Below are 18,039 nucleotides of genomic sequence, written 5' to 3' on the forward strand. Positions count from 1 at the left end.
TCCGCCTCCTCCCAGAGGCCCCCCGCCCCCTCCCCAGCCGCAGCCCCCGCCCCGCCGGCAGCAGAGGCAGCCCGACGCGCCCCCAGGTACGGGCCCCGCTAGGCCCGGCGCGGTGGAAGCGGCCCCGCCGGGCGAGGAGGGCGGACGGGACCCCGAGGGCGCCGGGGAGGGATTGGCCGGGCGGGAAAGGGAGGCGGGCGGAGAAGATGGCGCCGCCGCCGGCCGCGGCGCTGAGCTGAGCTGAGGAGCGGCGCGTGCCGAGCGGGACCGGGCCAGGCCGGGCCGTGCGGTGGGAAGAGGCCGGGAGCGGGCGGCGGGGCCGGGATATGCGGCAGCGGCTGCTCACTGAGCTGAGGCGGGCTCTACTGGGCTGCGCGCGTCCCTGGGCCGCCCCGACCTCACAGTTCGCCCCTCAGCGCGGTTTTCTCGGGTACGGTGCGTGCGTGAGGCGGGGGAACCGGGCGGAGGGAAGGGCGCTGCGTGAGGGGCCGGAGGTCCGCCCGCGTCTCCCACGTCGTGTGAGGACCGGGGCGGGGGCGCGTTGTGCGGCCGGGGCAGCCCTGGCTCTGTGGAGAACGAGGGCAGCCCGGAACGTGGGGCTGTGGGGAAACCGTGAGGGGAGCGGGGGGCGGCCGGCCTGCGTGCGTGTGCCCTGCGCTGCACCCCCGGTACCGGCAGGGCGGGCGTCTGCTGCCCTGCTGGGGCGTTTCTTTGCGTGCCGGGTGGGCTTCCTGGTTGTTGGTTGTTGTTGTTTTTTTGCCTTTGTTTTTCTTTAAAAAAGGAGTTCTAATGTTGCTTAACTTGCCGTACTCTCCTGAAGCATAGACATCCCAAATGGGGCAAAAATATGTTGCTCTGTGATACCCGAAGTTGACAGGAAGGAGAGGGGAACTTTGTTTTCTTTGTTCTGTAGGTGCCGTGTCTGTTACCCTGATGGCCAAAGCTATATTTAGCGGTACAGAAGTAAGATGGCAAAGTAGCTTTTCTTTTCCTTGGGAAAACAAATGACTTATGATGACTCATGCTGTCAACTGCTCGTGTGGCAAAACTTGGGTGCACCGTTATTGTTCATAATTGCTATGTGCACCATGGCGTGAACGTACCGCACGTGTTGGCTCTTGTGAAGGTAATCCACAATGCGTTCTGAGCCGGTGCCTTTCCGAGGCTGTAGTTCCTTCTACTGGGTTACTTCACTTGGAGCGTTTGAATGTGTACAGTATTTGGACTTTGCTGTGTGTGAGTAGGCCTGTTGTGTTTTCATACTGCCTACAACCATGAATTAATCATCCGTTTAATTGTGAATTAGGATCTACATAAGCGATAATGAAATGAGAGGGGGCAGAGGAGGCCTAGTACTTCACATAGTTTTTTTATTTTTATTTTTTAAGATGGAAAACTTGTGAAAATTAAGACTCTGGTAACAGATGTATTTAATAATTGAGTAACAGGGATAATTTCCATGTTAGACTTTCTTATCTCTTCTCATCTCACACACAACATTGAAATTAGCCGCTCTAGCCTCAACAAAAGAGCAAATTATACTGGTGTTGGAATGTCCCTACAAGTGCATTTACATGTGTGTAAGACTGTGGCAAAGTCCCTACATTCAGGACTTTATCAGAGTGTCAGTGATGTACCTCATATTGCACGTGAACACAAAAGTAACTCCCTGCTCTGTTACCTCCAGAGCTCCAGAGAAAGCAAGAGGGAAGAGGGAAAAAGGTTCCTTACCTCTAGCGTTTCACTGAGCTGGAAGGTGTTAGCACGTGGTTAGGGGTCACTACAGGTTGCTCACTGAAGTCATTTACTAAAAATACTGTCAGAGCATTTGGGAACTTATATTGGGTTGATTTTTCTGATGTATTAATTGTATTGTATTGGATACTTTCATAATGTTGGTCTTTTTAACAAGATAGCAAAAGGACACTTTATAATAAGAATGTCTGAAGAGGAATTAATTTAACTGTACTGCGCTACAGTTATGTATTTGGATATGTGTGGTCTGTCAGTGGGTATCTTTCTGTTCTCAGCTATTTAAGTCACTGAGCTGATAAACTATATTGATGATGAAGGGCTGTATATTTTCAGTCAGGTGATTTTTGTTGAAGCTTGTTCAAAAGTTGATTCACTGTAGCTCTCTATTTAGAAGGCCTGACCTTCTGCAAGTTGCTTTTAGAATGAGTCAGAACTGTATCTTGCCTGAATGATTGAAACAGAAAAAAATTGCTCTAAGTTGAAGATTTATTCACAGTGTTAGCAGTAGAACTTGAACTGAATTGTCTAAAATCATAAAAACTACAACAAAAAATGGGTAAACAGTCTGGAATTCCTTTGCTGAAATGCACCGCAGGACACTGCTCATTGTTGTAGCTCACTTGGCTCTGTGAAAGCTCTAGTGTTAAACAAGCAGTTGTTTTTAACAGGGGATTACATTGCTGTTCATGATAGCAAATCCCAAAGTTCTTTGTGGTTTTGTTGCTGGATCAGTTTTTCTTGCCAGTTCTCATATCTTTCCATGTACTTCTGTTGTTGTGCAGTGTAATGAAAGTTTTAGTCTCATCTTTTTTTTTTTTTTTTCTTCAGACCTCACAAGTTGTTAAGTTTGAGGGTTTGAGACAGATGGTAGCATAAAGTGTTAGGTGAGTTGGCTTTACAGACAGTCTTGGACAATCTGATGTGTTAGTTGCTGACAAAATGTATGAAGTACACATCCCAATCCATTCTAGAATAAAGCACAGCAGTCTCTCCTGTGGCATCCAGTTCTGTACGTTTCCTGGCACGTGCAGGGCTGTGCTGGCACTGCTGCTGCCCTGTAGCTGTGGACCGTGCCCTGTGATGATGGGATGGTGGGGAAATGTCAGGGAGGGAGGATGGGTGAATGGGAGCCCCACTGGCTTGTGGGGATTTGATACCTAACACAATGAAATGAATTCGTGTGAATGTTTCTGAAGTAAAATACACTTTTCAAGTACATAAGCATATAACATGGAAACTGTTATCAGTCTTGTTCTTAGCCTGTGACTTGAGACTGATGTGTATAATGATGCAATCTAAAATACTGTGCAGACATAGGAAGCCATTCTGAAGATTCTGTATAGTCATAATTGTCTGAAGATCAAAACCCCAGATAATTTTGCTCAAATGTTTAAAAAGCACTGGAATTTGATATGCCTAATTGAAGCAACAAATACTGGGAAAAGGGTTGTTTTGTTTGAACCTGAATAAAACTTCTTTATCCTGGAAGATGTGTTTAATGAATTATTTGGGGAATTTTTAAAGAGAGAGAGAATGTAAGCTGAAATGATTTAGAAGTTTAGGAAAAAAATTGTTATCCTTTATTGCTATATCTGAAGGCTGATTGTATAACATTCTGCCTTTCTGTTTAACTTCTTTAATTTAATTTTTAGCTTTGGAAACTATAAAATGTTCAAGCAAAGGAATATAATATTAAGGCACTGAGTTAGCTCTATGGTATCTTGATCCCATCCTGTTTGATCAAGCCAAGGCTGCTGAAAACACATTTTGCTGTTCATGCAGTTGCTCCATTGGGGCTGAATCGCACAGGTGAATCTACCATGGTCTTTGGATTTGCCAAGTTCACGATGTGCTGTCATCTCATTAATGCTGCTGGTAATCGTGCCCAGTTTTACAGCCCCCTGGCAATGAAACATGTAACAGACTGAGCCTAATGGATGTAATGTAGAAACTGCAGAAGCCAGACCCTTCTGAGAAGGAGAGCAAGGAAGGCAGCATCTGCCCTGGCTGCTGTCATTACGAGGGAGTTTTCTGTTGGTTCCAGACTTGGCAGAAGGTTGGAGGCTAAGGTTCTGAAAATGCTTCCATTGTAGCTAGACTTCAGAATTTCTTCAAAATGAACTACATAACAAAGCCTTATAAATATTCATCATTCTCAAACTTGCCTGATTTGGCGCGATTAGTTGTTTTTAATAACTTGGGAGCACTGATTAAGTCATGGTTTATCTACTTACGCAGTCTGTTTGTGTATGCAATCAGATTTATTCAGATCAGCATCAGGAATGTGTTGGAATCTGAGATACATTCTGTAGCTTCTTGACAAGTAAATTTACAGCAGATTGCTGCTGTGGGTTATGGATGTTGAATCATATCAATGTTTTTAATCTCTCTGTGTGTAGAAGAAGACTTACTAGGTTTGGCTACTTTTGAACCACATATATTGAACCATGTATATTGAAGTGTGTATGTGTATATATATATATCTTAATAAAAACAGCAGCCTGATTTTAGAAAAACAACTGTTCTGATTACAGTTTAGTTTAGAAAATAAACTTCAATTGTGGTGTACAAGTGAATGGGAAGTTGAGAGAGCTGGTCAATTACAGGTTGGTTTACTGCTAATGTCACTGTTACACACATAAAGATGTCACAATGCTGTCAAATGCTGCTGCTGTCATGAGGAGTGGCAGACTTAAAGGAGAAAAGGGTTAAAGACATGTGAAGGAATGGAGATTTATTTTATAATTGCAAAGCCACTAGCTTGTAACTAAAGAAGTTCATGGAGTCCTCCACGGTGCTCAACTCAGTGATGATAATTCACTGCAAGAAAGGAGAGAAAACTTATTGAGTTCTCTTGGCTGTAGTTCTGCAGCCTGAGGCCTCCTTGTAAAGCACACAGCTCTTTGCTCCAGGCGTTGCCAGCTGAAGAAGTCTTTGTCTTGGTTACTAAGGACTGTAAACCACAAGGATTAGTAGGTGATATAGACAGCTTGTGTCAGTGGTAGATCCCTTACAAGACAGAACAAAGAAGTTTGGGCTCAAGAAAGTTTTCCCTCTGCTAAGTGGTAGGCAATGAAGTTTGGAATTTAAAAGAAAAGTAAAATACAGGTAGGCATGCAAATAAAATACGGAACTTGAAACAGATAGAAGATGAAATTGACTGTCACTGTTATCAGTGTGGAGTTAGAATATTTGTATTGCAGCCAGCATGACATATGAAGTGTAAACAGAACACATGAAACATGAATTGAAGACCAGGAACAATGCAGATTCTGGTATATACAAGTGTAAACTTACATTGAGCACGTTGAAGCTCCCACAGACGTTCATAAAAGAAATTCAGGTTCAGTTATATGAAAGTTTCAGGGAATCCCCAAGTTCTATGACAACTGATTTATGTTGAAAATAAGCATGGAAATCTGCAGAGATGTTGTCCTTCATCTGGTTACTTGAAGCTGATGAATGTTTATAGCCATTTGTCTGGCTCAGACTTAGTTATCAACATTTGACTTCAATGTGCAGCCTGTTATGACGACAAATCTTGAAAAGTGCTTTGGAGTTTGTGCTTTCAGGGTCATATTTTTATCAGCTAGTTACGTTCATGCGATGAAGGCAGCTCTCAGGAGTTTCTGTTAATTGGTTTTCAAATACAGTCTTTAATTGTTCAAACATTGAACTTAGGCTTCACTACGGTGGTTGATTTTTAATTACAATAAGCTTACTAAAATAACTTAGACTAAAATAAGTAGGCAGACTCATATATCATTTAATCCCACTCCCACTCTGTTGTACTCTGCAGGTGGAAGCTGGCTTCCCCAGGTTTGGAGAGACTGCCTGCCTACAACTTGTTACAAAAATGGACCTTAAATAATAGAATATTACTTTACTGCAAACTGCTGTAGTGTCTGTTTTGCCTTAGACTTTCCTTGTGCAAGTGAAGTTGTTTTGATGAGAGGGAAGAATGTTAAAGATTTCTCAATCACTGAATAGGGATGCATCTAGTTTGTGGATGAGTTTCTTTCATACTGGGTGTCAGCATGCTGCGATCAGCTGATTGATGATCATGATCATGTGATGATAGCATAGCAAGTAGATTTGGCACCAGTATTTTAGGACAGGCCCTCAGCATGACCTAAAGAATTAAGATATTTCTCACATAAACTAGAAATAAAAGAAATTCTCTTTGTTACGTTTTTTCTGTTGTCAAAAAGCAGTTGCGAATGAATGGAGCTTACACCTCGCTTAAGAAAATGTCACTGTATAAATATGCTGTCTTAAATTGCATTTTCTTGTCTAGCTATTTTGTTATAGTTGCATAGCTCCAGAAGGAATAGTGCTTTAGCTAGAAGGTATTGGACCTGTATATTTTGTTTTCTTTTGACATGCTGCCTTCCAAATACATTGTGTGGTTTGTCTGCTCTTGCTCTCTTGCTTCTGTTTGAGTTGTCTGCTAGCACAGTTTATGTAGCTTACAAGGAAGTAATTCCGGCTTAATCATGTGAACCTTCTTGAAGCTAAGGGGAATGTTGTATTCACAATGCCCATGGAAATAACAATCAAGAAAGAGATACAGAATTAAATCCTTAGTTTTGAAGGCTTAATCACTTGATCTTTTGAGAATTATAGATTTTCTGTACTAAAATTTGACTGCTAAACTGCAGATAGCCGTGAAGGAGGAACAAGTAGGAAATGATTATAAAATGAGGTGGAGGTGTGCAGCTTCACAAGACATCAGTTGAAAACTGTGAGGTTTCATGGAAGCTGTGTAATTTGATGAATCAGGCTGGAATGACGAGTCATCTGAACAATCAACATTCTGTGACTCAGTGAGGTGGTAGAGAAATAAGGAGTTACCACGTGACAAGGAAACTGTGTAGCATACCAAACCTCCCAGATCTGAAATCTTATAGTATACCTTCGTCTTCTGTTTAGTAACTGGTATGTCAATGAGGCGGAATGCTTTAGCTGGAAGCCAATTAGTTAGATTAGTTGTTCATTAGCAGAGGCGATATCAGGAAATACAGAAATGGCTTTGTTCTCTTGTATGCTTATATTTGTTAGAACCATGTAGAAGAGACAGTGAAATAGAATTAAGAGCAGTTTAGTTCCTTTTGTCAATGAAAGATAATATCAGTTCTTCCTTTACACTTGGATATTGAACAAAATTTATAATAGAGTTTTTCTACTTCATACTCTGAACTTTGATCAAAGAGACGTTTTATTCCACAGCATGTGCTGTTGATGAAAAGAAACAGAAGTTTCTGTGCTTGGAGTATGCTCTGGTTGTGAATGATAGGTGCTTCTTGCATACAGGGTTAAGCCAGTAAATGAATGACAGATATAAATTAGTGTGTAGACATGTAATTTCAGCATCCAAGTTGGGGGTTGGTTGTGACATTTGCCTGCACGTTAGGGAAAAAAAAGAAGTATGGTTTGAGAACCCTGTTTTACTAGTGGAAGTATTTCCTTCTGACATGCACCTTGCAGCACATTTACAGGTGCTATTCTGTATTGTTTATTATTGGCTCTAGCTTGGCAGTATTCAGATTTTGATTATTCCTTGATGCTTTCTATACTCCAGATTTTTTTACTTGGATTATAATTCTTGTTGGTCATCGTGCTTGCTTTCAGTCTATTTGAAAATTTCAAATAGTCTTTTTTACTTCTTCCAAAAATTTTTCCAAGATGTAATGCCTGCTTTGCCACTTTGCTTTATAGTGATGCATCTTCCAGCATTCACGTGTATCTCCTCCAAGCCTAAATCTTTCCCTATACGCACGTTATTGCAAGTTAAATCTTCTTTCTTTTCACTGATTTTACTGCAGACGTTAGACATTAGACATGCATAGAAACTTTTCATCCTTAATGTATAGTTAATAATCAACTCTTTGTCAGCTACACTGTAAAATATATCACCCACACTGATGACTGTGCTGGCTTCCAGTCAGACACTTTTTAGACCATGAATAAACATAACAGGACAGTAGCTGTGAGGATCCTTCCCCTATGAAGAATCCTGCAGTGTTTCAGGAAGGTGATTTAATCATCTACTCCTTTTTTTAACTTAGAATTTTAAACCATGAATAAAATATATAATTAGATTTTCTTTTTCAGTTTTTCTTCCTATACCACATGGTAACATTGAGTATGTAGCTGGTTTGATTCCATGAGTTAGTTATAATGACTGGATTATTGGAAGAACATATTGAAAGCAATGTATTCCTTCATGTATGGGATCCTATATAGGCAAAAAGCTTGAATCTAGTCTTAAAACTTGGATTAAGTTCCTTGAGCCGTATAACATGAAAATAGAAGAAGTACTGTGAAGCTCCTTGTCGCAGTTGTGATACTGCCAGAAGTATACAACATTTCTCATGCTTCTTGTGCGTGTGTTGTGGAAAGGTGTTAGATACAGGTATATACCACCTTATTTTATTCTGCTTGCCTCAAAGCACTACTCGCTCATTTCTTTATTGGTGGGTGGATGGCTTTTTTTGTTTGCTTTAGTGTTCGGTCAAGCACTTTCACTCCATCTCTCCAGATACACAAGTCTAAATGCCTCACCTTTTTACTTTGCACTTAAAAATGGAATAAACAGAACTTATAATTCCAGAGTCGCACTTTGTTTACTAATGTTTCAAAATGTGTCATTAAACAAGTGTGCCCTATAGTGTATCTGTAAAATAGTAGAATTTTTTTTACTTATGAAGGAGTCTTTGATCATGGCAATTCTTCTGTTTGTATTTTTCTGGCAATGGTGTAAATGATGTTAACCTTCTATCTGACTGTACAAACCCAGTTGTCTTGGTATTTTTTTTAAACCTAGGATGATTGTGAAGTTACAGCATACAGAATACAGCTGCCAATTCAGAAACTTCAGTGAAAATACTTTCCTGAAGCCTACTCAATTATATACAGAAGTATACTCAAGATAGCAACACAGGATTTATTTCATTCTTATCATAGTTGAACAGGGGCATGCTATTACTTCTCTAAGTTATTTTTTAATTACTGCTAGTGAAACTGTAAACATTCAATTATGTGATCAGCATTTTTTTTTTTTTTTTTTTGCATTGCTCAGCCTGTTATTTATTTATTTATTTATTTTGCAGGAATCTCTCAGGATTTGAACTATACTTCTAGGCCAATTTTATGAGTGTTGTGCAGAACTAAATTCCTTGCTGTCTCTATCACCCGCAGCTTATTCTCTAACATAAATGTTAATCTATGAACAGGTCTTAAGTAAAAACAGTAAGTGAATTCTCTCTTATTTTCCTTAAGTCTTCAGAAGGAGACAAATAACAAAATGAACAATCCTGCTATTAAGAGAATAACAAATGAAATTATCAAATCACCCGAGGATAAACGAGAATATCGTGGACTGGAATTGGCAAATGGCATTAAAGCACTTCTCATTAGTGACCCCACCACGGATAAGTCTTCAGCAGCCCTTGATGTGCACATAGGTATTTAATGCGATTTGTGTTCATTAGACAATTATTATATCATTAAAATTCTTGAAGTTTTGGTATGTTAATTGCAAGTAAACTGGCAGCAGTAATATATAGTTGCTAGCCTGGCCTTCTACTGTAATTTAGAGCTTAATTCTTTGACATAATAAGTTGAAAATTATGAGAGCTAATTAAATTCTCTTAGTATACTGTGTTTACTCAAGTGTAGAAATATGTCTTTTAATGAGTAAGTTTCATGTTATGAAAGCTCTTTTGTAAGCAGGAAAGGGGCGGGTGTGAGTACAATTATTTCAGATGGCTCCATCTGTCACGTCAGACTTTTTTTTTCTTGTGAAATTGTTGATGAGTTGAAGTGAGAAGGTGCTGTAGTGCTGGAGGAGGTGGGGAGGCACACCCTAACTGCAGTGATACTTAAGTTGCAAACAGAAATACAAAGAATAGAGAAGGAAGATGGTATCTTTGAAGCTGTGGAAGAAGCCTTCTCTTTTATTGGAAGTATTTCTCAAACTGATAGTTTCTCACTTACTTCCAAAGTGTGATGCTTCCACACGTTACCTAAGCATCTTTACTCATCCTCTTGCAGTATTTATAGTTGGGAGCTCTTTCTGCCATTGATGTTAGGTAGAACAGAAGTAGTAGGGTAACTTCATAAATTTCTGGCACAAATCATAATCTAGTTCAGAGGATCCCAAATCTGGTTTTCTTGGATATGATGACAGTAGTAACCAACTATGTCCTGTTCCTGCATGTGTGCTGGAGGAAATGTCTCTGTTGCCTCTATTCTCCCATTTCACACTGTTGTAAGGTCCAAAGCAGGACTGCCAGATTCAGACTTCCACGCTTCTGCCTCACATTCCAGGAAGCTTTTGTTGTCTTTCTAAAGTGTCTGCCTTCTCACCCCCTAGCTGACTGCTTGTGTCCTGGAATTAATCACAGGTTATTACTCATCCTGTAAACCACAGGAGAAACACCTCCTTAATTGTGGCTGTCAATTGCTGCCTTTTAATGCAATGCAGTTATTAAAATCAAACTATAGAAGACAGAACATTGTGATCTGCCAGGTCTATACAGATTATGAATCATGAACTTCAATTTAAATCTTATTTGTCTGAAAAGCAATCAATGCAGGCTGATCTGGGAAAGCAGTTTGAGACACTAATTGGTTTGGTTACTCATTTTAAATTTCCTTTTTTTCTTTTTTAAGATTGATTTTAGTTGACTGTTAGCTGCCAAGTGTCTACTTACAACTACAGAATTTGTATAATTGGCTTGGACAACATACTGTGATGTTAAGAACTTTAAAAGACTTAAGGTTTTATCATTACTTTTTGTCAGTGATTTTATGACATTTTTCCTCTTGCAGGGTCTTTGTCTGATCCGCCCAACATTGCTGGACTTAGTCATTTTTGTGAACATATGCTGTTTCTGGGAACCAAGAAATACCCAAAAGAGAACGAATATAGTCAGTTTCTCAGTGAGCATGCAGGGAGTTCCAATGCTTTCACCAGTGGAGAGCATACAAACTATTACTTCGATGTGTCACATGAACACCTAGAAGGTGCACTGGACAGGTAAACACACTTCTATTTAAATTATTGCTGCTATTTGAAATGGCTTAAGAGTTTTATCACTCATTGTTTTATCACTATGTTATTAAAGGAAGGGTTGAAAACATTGTCTTTTGTTAAAACTGATGTTAGATGACTTCAATTTAAAAAATGTTTCTCAGATTTTTTTTTTTCAGCTACCAGACTCCTTCACCAAGGGAGAATTTTTAAGGACTAAGGGTTGTATTTATATTGAATGTTTTCAAAAACGTGGAACACAGAATGTGATTGTGAACTTATACATTATGCAAATACTGACTGTATCAAGTACTACACATGCCACATAAACCTTACTACTTCGACAGCATAAGGATGAAGTCTAGAAATAAAATTGGATGTCATTAGTAAAAGGAAATGACTGAAACATCTGCCTTTTGTGGGAGAGAGCAGAAATTTAAGGGCATGTCAGTGAGATGGAGAGTGGATTTTCCCCTTCATAAGAAGTGTTGTTCTAGGAAACTTTTTTTTTTAATCCCTTGCTTATGGCACAGAATTTCTCCATTGGTGATCAAGTTCATACTCATCATGAAGACTGAGCTCTTTGCTCTCAGAGTTTGTTCCTTTTTTCCTCTGTATCTGACAAAATTGATTTGTTTCACAAGATTAAGAACCTCTTGCAGCTAAACTTCTAAACAGTAAAAATTTTCTATGTATGATTTGTGATATAAGGTTGATTCTTGTAGTACTTTATGTAGTGAATATGTTGTACTCTGCGTTTATAGGTAAAGAAATTGAGAACTAATGAATCAGTTTCAAAATTCTGCACTGAAAAGGAATCAGTTACTTTCAGGAGGGATACTTCATACTATAAATAAATGGAATGGAAAGTTGATCTGAATTTTTTCTGTTTAGATTTGCCCAGTTTTTCCTGTGTCCTTTGTTTGATGAAAGCTGCAAAGATAGGGAAGTGAATGCTGTTGATTCTGAGCATGAAAAGAATCTGATGAATGATGCCTGGAGGTTATTTCAATTGGAGAAGGCTACTGGAAACCCCAATCATCCCTTCAGTAAATTTGGAACAGGTTTGTCAGAAAATTATTATTCATCCATTGGAGATCTGTGTAGCACGTGCAGTGTTATTGTTTATATGAAGCTGATCAAGACTGGAGTGAAACAACTCTGCTTTTTTTCTGCTCCATACATGTTTATTGTAGTGCTTTATTACATTTTCCACATGGTAGACCAAACCAAGCTAGACAAAATATGCAAAACAGTGATACAGGACTTGCATGATAGTGATGAGGCATTCTTTTTGTGATTTTGATAATTACTGCAATGGATGCTATTTTCCAGTGATTGGGTTTGTCATAGTTTGGTACCGTATGTCTTTGTGCATGGCAGTGTGGATGGACTGTGTTTTAATTGTTGTTAGTCACATTCTTTTTGTTAAGTAGTATTCCATTAAGACTGGGTGACAGTGACTAGGTCAAATCAGAAAGATTAGCAAAGTAACCTGACAATTACTGAATAAGAGCATGAGAAGAAAATATGAAGCATAAAACACAGCAGCAGATGTCTAGGTAAACTAGTATTGGTCAAATCCCATATGGCTGACGGTGTTTTTCAGTCTTTATTGAGCACAGAATGCTCACTAATGAAAACTCAAAAACCTAAAAATTTAAAAAGCATTAAAGTAACAGATCATGGTTACGTTTAAAACCAAAGCTGTTAGACACTTTGGCAGAAGCTTAATTGGAGGTTTTGCTGAAGTTATTTTATACGTGAGTTGCAAGTTTATTTTGAAGCTGTCAAAGTAGTAGTGCCATTTGTTTGAGCACTACACTATTTAACCCTTAACCATGAATGTTTTTTGTGGTTGGGTCCATTTGCTGAGTGAATAGTTGATGAAATATTGTGTACAGTAGGGAGGTTAGAGAGCAGGTAATGAACTGTAAGGACTGGCTTCTTCCTTTGTCTCAAGAAAAGGGAAAATCTTTTTGCACTTGATGATGAAGGATATAGTTGAAGGGCTGGTAGCCAGCTGCTACAGGAGTGTATCATGTTCTGTTTTCCAATGAGAAGGGGCTGTTTTTAACGGGAGGAGTTTAAACTGTATTCCCCAAACAAATGAATTTGAAAGCAAGTTGTGTACTTTGGATACTCGCCTGCAATTTCCATTCTGTAATCTCAGAGGGGTGGAATTTGGCCTTCTTGAATCAGCAAATAAAGTTTTTGCTTTTACTGAAGAGATTAGTATTTTTCATTTCTATGCAGCTCAGAAAATATTAGTGGACATTGCAGAAATATTTTTCTACCGTTTAGGAATGTTCTTTTAGCTGACAAGTGAAATGTTTGCATAGGGGGAGAATACTTGAGGTTTGCTCAAATTTAGCAGAGCATAGCCTTCCTGTAAATCTGACTCAGTAGAACTAGTGCCTGATTTTGGTTTTTATTTGCTCAGAGTTGCCGGCTGTGATAGAGTTTTCACGACAGCTGCAGTTGACATCCTTATTGTTTCCTGTTGGCTAGCTGAGCTGTTAGCCAGTCTAGTAGAATACAGGAATGACCCCATATGATGCTTTGGATCACAACTTATTGCTGCAGAGCCTGTTTTGACAATGAACTTTATCTATCCTGAGAAACAAATGTACCTTAATTCTTAAGTTTATTTGTTCCTTTGTCCATAGATACTCTTTATCCATCACTGAGTAACTGCCTGTAACAGTAATTCCTCAACAGTGTCCTGTTCTTCCCTGGCACTTTTGTATTGTCCATTTTCCTACCTCTAGAAGCTGTCTTCTGACTGTTGGCTCTTAATTTATGCTACTACTCTTAATAGAACAGTTATTAAGCTGAAGTTTTAGATCTTTTAATTTGCCTTTTCTATTGATTTTGGGGCTATCTTTTAACTTCTGTGTTTCTGTTGTCTTTAGGCTCAGATCTGTAAGATCTGATAAACTGATGTAGCTTAAAAGATGGGAAAGAATATAAACAAACTATTTAAAATGTAATAGCCTAAGTATCCCTGTGAAGTTTCATTAGGATTCCTTGCTTTTACTCACTTATACATATAAACACTTGACTTCAGGGCTGGTGCCACTGCTACAATTTTGGATTTTTTGATGAACAGAATGGTCTACATCGCATTGGGCTTGCAGGCACCAGATGAGTTTCACCTCTCAAAGGGGGAAAGAGAGTCCCTGGGGAAAAGCTAGCAGTGTTCATTGGTATGGTTTTAAGCTAAATTTGAAGGGGGAAGGCGGCAATAGCAAGCCTGCTCATGTTAAGGTGCGGGATGGCATAACTAAGTTAGAGGGACAAGGTGGCCCTCAACTTGCTGCACAGACATGCTGACAATTCTGCAGCAAACTTTAAATCCTGTTATGATGAGCCAGGGACTGTTGAGGCAAGAGGTGCAGGTAACAGAGAAATTCAAGGGAAAATACTACAAAGAAGTTAAGACGTTATCCTCGATCAAGGCTACAAGGCCAGCTGCCCAACTGACATGCCTTTACACCAACACATACAGCTTGGAAAACAAGCAGGAGGAATTGAAAGCTGTTGTGCTGCTACAAAACCATTATGTAGTTGCCACCACTAAAACCTGGTGGGATGATTCCCATGGCTGGAATGTGGCTATCAGTGGCTGAAACCTGTTCAGAAGGAACCTTGTGGCTGGTGTCTATTACAGACCACCTGATCAAGTGGAACCTGTTGATGAAGCTTTTTTCCTCCAGCTACAGGACACATTGCAATTATAGGCTCTCATCCTACTGGGGGACTTCAACCACCTTGACATCTGATGGAAAAGTAGCAGGATGAGCTGTAGGCCATCCAGGAGGCTCCTGGAATGTATCAGGGATAACTTCCTGAAGCAAGTAATAGACAGCCCCACTGGGTGGATGCAGCGCTGGACCTGTTGTTCACCAATGCACATGAACTGACTGATGATATCAGGATTGGAGGCTGCCTGGGCTGTAGTGACCACACAAAGGTGGAGTTCAAAATCTTGAGGGATATTAGACAGGCAAAGAGGAAAATTAGGAAGCTTAATCTTAGGAAAGCCAAATTTCAGCTCTTCAGGGAGTTAGTCAACAAAACTGTCTGGGATTCTGTCCTCGAGCCAAGGGAGCAGAGCATAGTTGTCAAGTCCTGCCTGAACTACTATGGTGGCCTAATTGCATCAGTGGACAAGCAAAGAGCCATGGATGTCATCTGTCTAGACTTCAATGAGGCTTTTAACACTGTCCCCTGCAATCATTTTCTCCAAATTAGGAAGATATGGATTTGGTGGATAAGGAACTGGTTGTGAAATAGTGCCTGGGGAGCGATGATCAGTGGCTCAGTGCCCTGATGGAGATCAGTGACAAGTGATGTCAAGGGTCAGTACTGGCATTGGTGCTCTTTAGTATCTTCATCAATGACATCAATGTTCAGATTGAACGTGCACTATCAGCAAGTTTGTAGATGACACCAAGCAACAGCTCAGCTGTTGGGGAAGCAGAATCTGAACAGTCACAGTTTACAAACAAATGTTATGAAATTAGTAATCATTTATTTTTTTTTATTAAAATATTAGGCTATAATTTTTGTCACACTGTGCCTTAAGTAATTTCACGTAATGATTCCTTTGAAAGGTGTGTGTATGCAGGAGTAAAAGCTGCTCTAGTTGTGCAAAAGAAGAGCCTTTTCCTTCTGAATTAAAGCTTGGGCTTACTTGCACTGCTTTCAAATAGGCATTCAAATTAAAATATTAATTTGGAAGTCTGAAATATTTTTAGATTCTTGAGGAAGATGTGCATAGAGGATGGAAGTGTTTACAACAATAATTTCTACAATTGCATTTTTACAATATAGAACCAATTTACTTTGTTATGTGCAGTATTTATTTTTGAAATTGACTGTCAATCCAGACAAAAACAGATTCATTAATTTATATTTTTCTTTTTTTGTAAATTCATAAACCACAAGTATACCTGTTTTCAACAAGCTATATTGCTAAATTTTATTTTATGTTGCAGGGAACAAACTCACTCTGGAAACTAGACCAACCAAAGAAGGAATAGATGTAAGACAAGAGTTATTGAAGTTTCATTCTACTTACTATTCATCAAATTTAATGGCTATTTGTGTCTTAGGAAGAGGTGAGAGCTCAAAAGTGTTTTTCATTTTTGTTGTTGTTTGTTGAATAAGACTTTAAGTGTGTTTATGTTCATAAAGAGGAAAGTAAAATCTGAAAATCTACAAAAGGGGAAAAAGTTAAGCTTGTATGGACTGACCAAACATAATGTTATGTTTAGCGACATCTCCAAAGCAACTTGCAGTGTGTAAATTTAAGTGTTCGTAAGCTTACAATACAAAAACTAAGCTGAAAATTTTGTATCTGTTATTGAATCTGCAGTTGCTGTTGTATGCTCTGGTAAATATTCTAAACAAAAGTTTGCTGTAATTTAAATAATGAAATGCAGTTTGAAAATATCTAAGATTGTGTTAAAATTCATCCAGCAAAAATAAAATCTAATGAAAACCAAAATTCACTGAATGTTCATGGAACAACTTCAGTATAGCAGTTCCCATTTAGACTCTTAAATTCTTACCTTTTCAGTAAGAATCACCCTAGCAACTGGAAATCTGTCTTAAAGAAAATGATGGCGTAGCTGTGAAGCTTAAGTGACTGTGTTCTTTTCTGCCTGTTTTGAGGTGGCATTTTTGTTTTTTAAGTGTTATGTAAACTTGAGTAGGAAAACTTGAATTCAGACTTCTAATATTTGATGTAGCTGAATTGTGTACTTATTAATTGCTAAGGAAGCTAATCCATTAACTAGAAATGTTATTGTGAAGTTCTTTGTTGGCTGAAGAGGAAGAAGTTGACCTTGCAATGTAATTTTGATATAAGTGTTTTTGAAGATTTCCCATTAAGAGTTAAGTGCAGTAGTCTATTCTTATTTATTTTTTTTAAACTCAGAAACAAGTGTATAAACTTTGGAGAGGGGGGAAAAAGGTTGGAAATAGTTCTTTAGGAGTAATAGTTTATTAACTTGGCCTTCAGTAGCCAAGTTAAACAGGGTAACAAAGTGATAGAAGGCAACTGGTTTTCATTTTAGCACAGAAAAATGCATACTTCAGCCTTGACTGGTGTTCTAATGAAGTAAGCCTGGAACTTTCTGCATTTCTTTTTAGTGTTACTGGGTTGGTTTTAAGCCAGAGAAAGCCTTGACATCTAACAACAAATCTAATGCCCAATGCTATCTCATACTGTAGGTGCATTCTTCAATACTTTTTTTTTTTCCAATGTGGGTAAAAAACAAAACAAAACAAAAAAAACCATGGGTCTTCAGCAGAATTATGTGCAGTTCACAGAATCTCTCTGTGAGTGACTACTTCTTTGGTTTGTGCTGTTTTTCTTATTTTGTTTCTGTTTTTTTCCCTGGGGTATTCTGTCACATGCTCTTGCTTGTAGGAGCAAACTTGTGTTGGGCAAGAAGATTCTACTCTCTAAATCTAGCAAGGTGACCACTTTCTGAGATCTTCTAAGGATTGCGGTTGAAGAACAAGTGATCTTATTCTTTCTTTTAGAAGTGCTCCACAATGCATTGGTTGTATGCAGACAGCTATTTTGAGGGTAGTGTTTCATCTGTATCTGTGTAGATGTATTTAGGTGAATTCATGCACAGTATGTTCTTTCCACAAATGGTCTGTCTTCCATTTTTGGAGAGTAGTACAGTCACAGTCAGCAACTAGAATGGATGTAAAAGTGGAAAATACGTAAACACATCACAGGTTTGTGTAAGAAATTATGGGGCATTGAGCACATATGACCCTGGCTCAGTGTACGTGAAGCACTGGAGGTTAGCTGAAGATAAAAAACAAAGTTTTGACAAATTTGCGGAAACACACACAAAAATTAGCAACTGTAATTCCATGTTCCTTAGGCTTTTGGTGGAATGTTTATTTTTTAATGCTTAACATCTGATCTACCTCTTCTTCCATTCCACCTTAGATTTAGATTCATCAGTTCATTTTAAAGATGCTTTTTTCCCTTTAAGAAGATTTATGTGAATCATGGTTGAAGCCTTTAATAAGCTTTTATAGAAACTTCAGATAATGATTAGGTGTTTTCTGATGTTTCTTTATTGTAGAATCATTGGATGAGCTGACTTCCCTAGTGGTGAAGTTATTTTCAGAAGTAGAGAATAAGAATGTTCCTGTACCAGAATTTCCTGAACATCCTTTCCAAGAAGAACATCTCAGGGTCAGTATAGAGA

The 18,039-nt window shown here is 38.9% G+C and overlaps 1 protein-coding gene across 7 annotated transcripts in view; it reads left to right on the top strand.

Moving 5' to 3' along the window:
- Positions 1-35: 35 nt before the first annotated feature.
- The window catches only part of IDE (insulin degrading enzyme), a 62,067-nt gene continuing 44,063 nt past the window's right edge, over positions 36-18,039 (top strand). For 3 of the 7 annotated variants that reach the window (XM_040703102.2, XM_040703101.2, XM_004942157.5), the window contains exons 1-6: positions 179-430; positions 9,037-9,221; positions 10,591-10,798; positions 11,687-11,856; positions 15,796-15,918; positions 17,914-18,026. In XM_040703102.2, the coding sequence (XP_040559036.1) occupies positions 327-430; positions 9,037-9,221; positions 10,591-10,798; positions 11,687-11,856; positions 15,796-15,918; positions 17,914-18,026 (903 nt within the window). In that variant the 5' untranslated portion in view covers positions 179-326. Of the gene's footprint in view, positions 431-913; positions 1,127-4,421; positions 4,864-9,036; positions 9,222-10,590; positions 10,799-11,686; positions 11,857-15,795; positions 15,919-17,913; positions 18,027-18,039 lie in introns of those variants that run through there. The other 4 variants (XM_046942985.1, XM_040703104.2, XM_040703105.2 and 1 more) reach the window with 4 other exon arrangements.

Source organism: Gallus gallus, chromosome 6 (genome assembly GCF_016699485.2).
Source record: "Gallus gallus isolate bGalGal1 chromosome 6, bGalGal1.mat.broiler.GRCg7b, whole genome shotgun sequence".
NCBI lineage: Eukaryota > Metazoa > Chordata > Aves > Galliformes > Phasianidae > Gallus > Gallus gallus.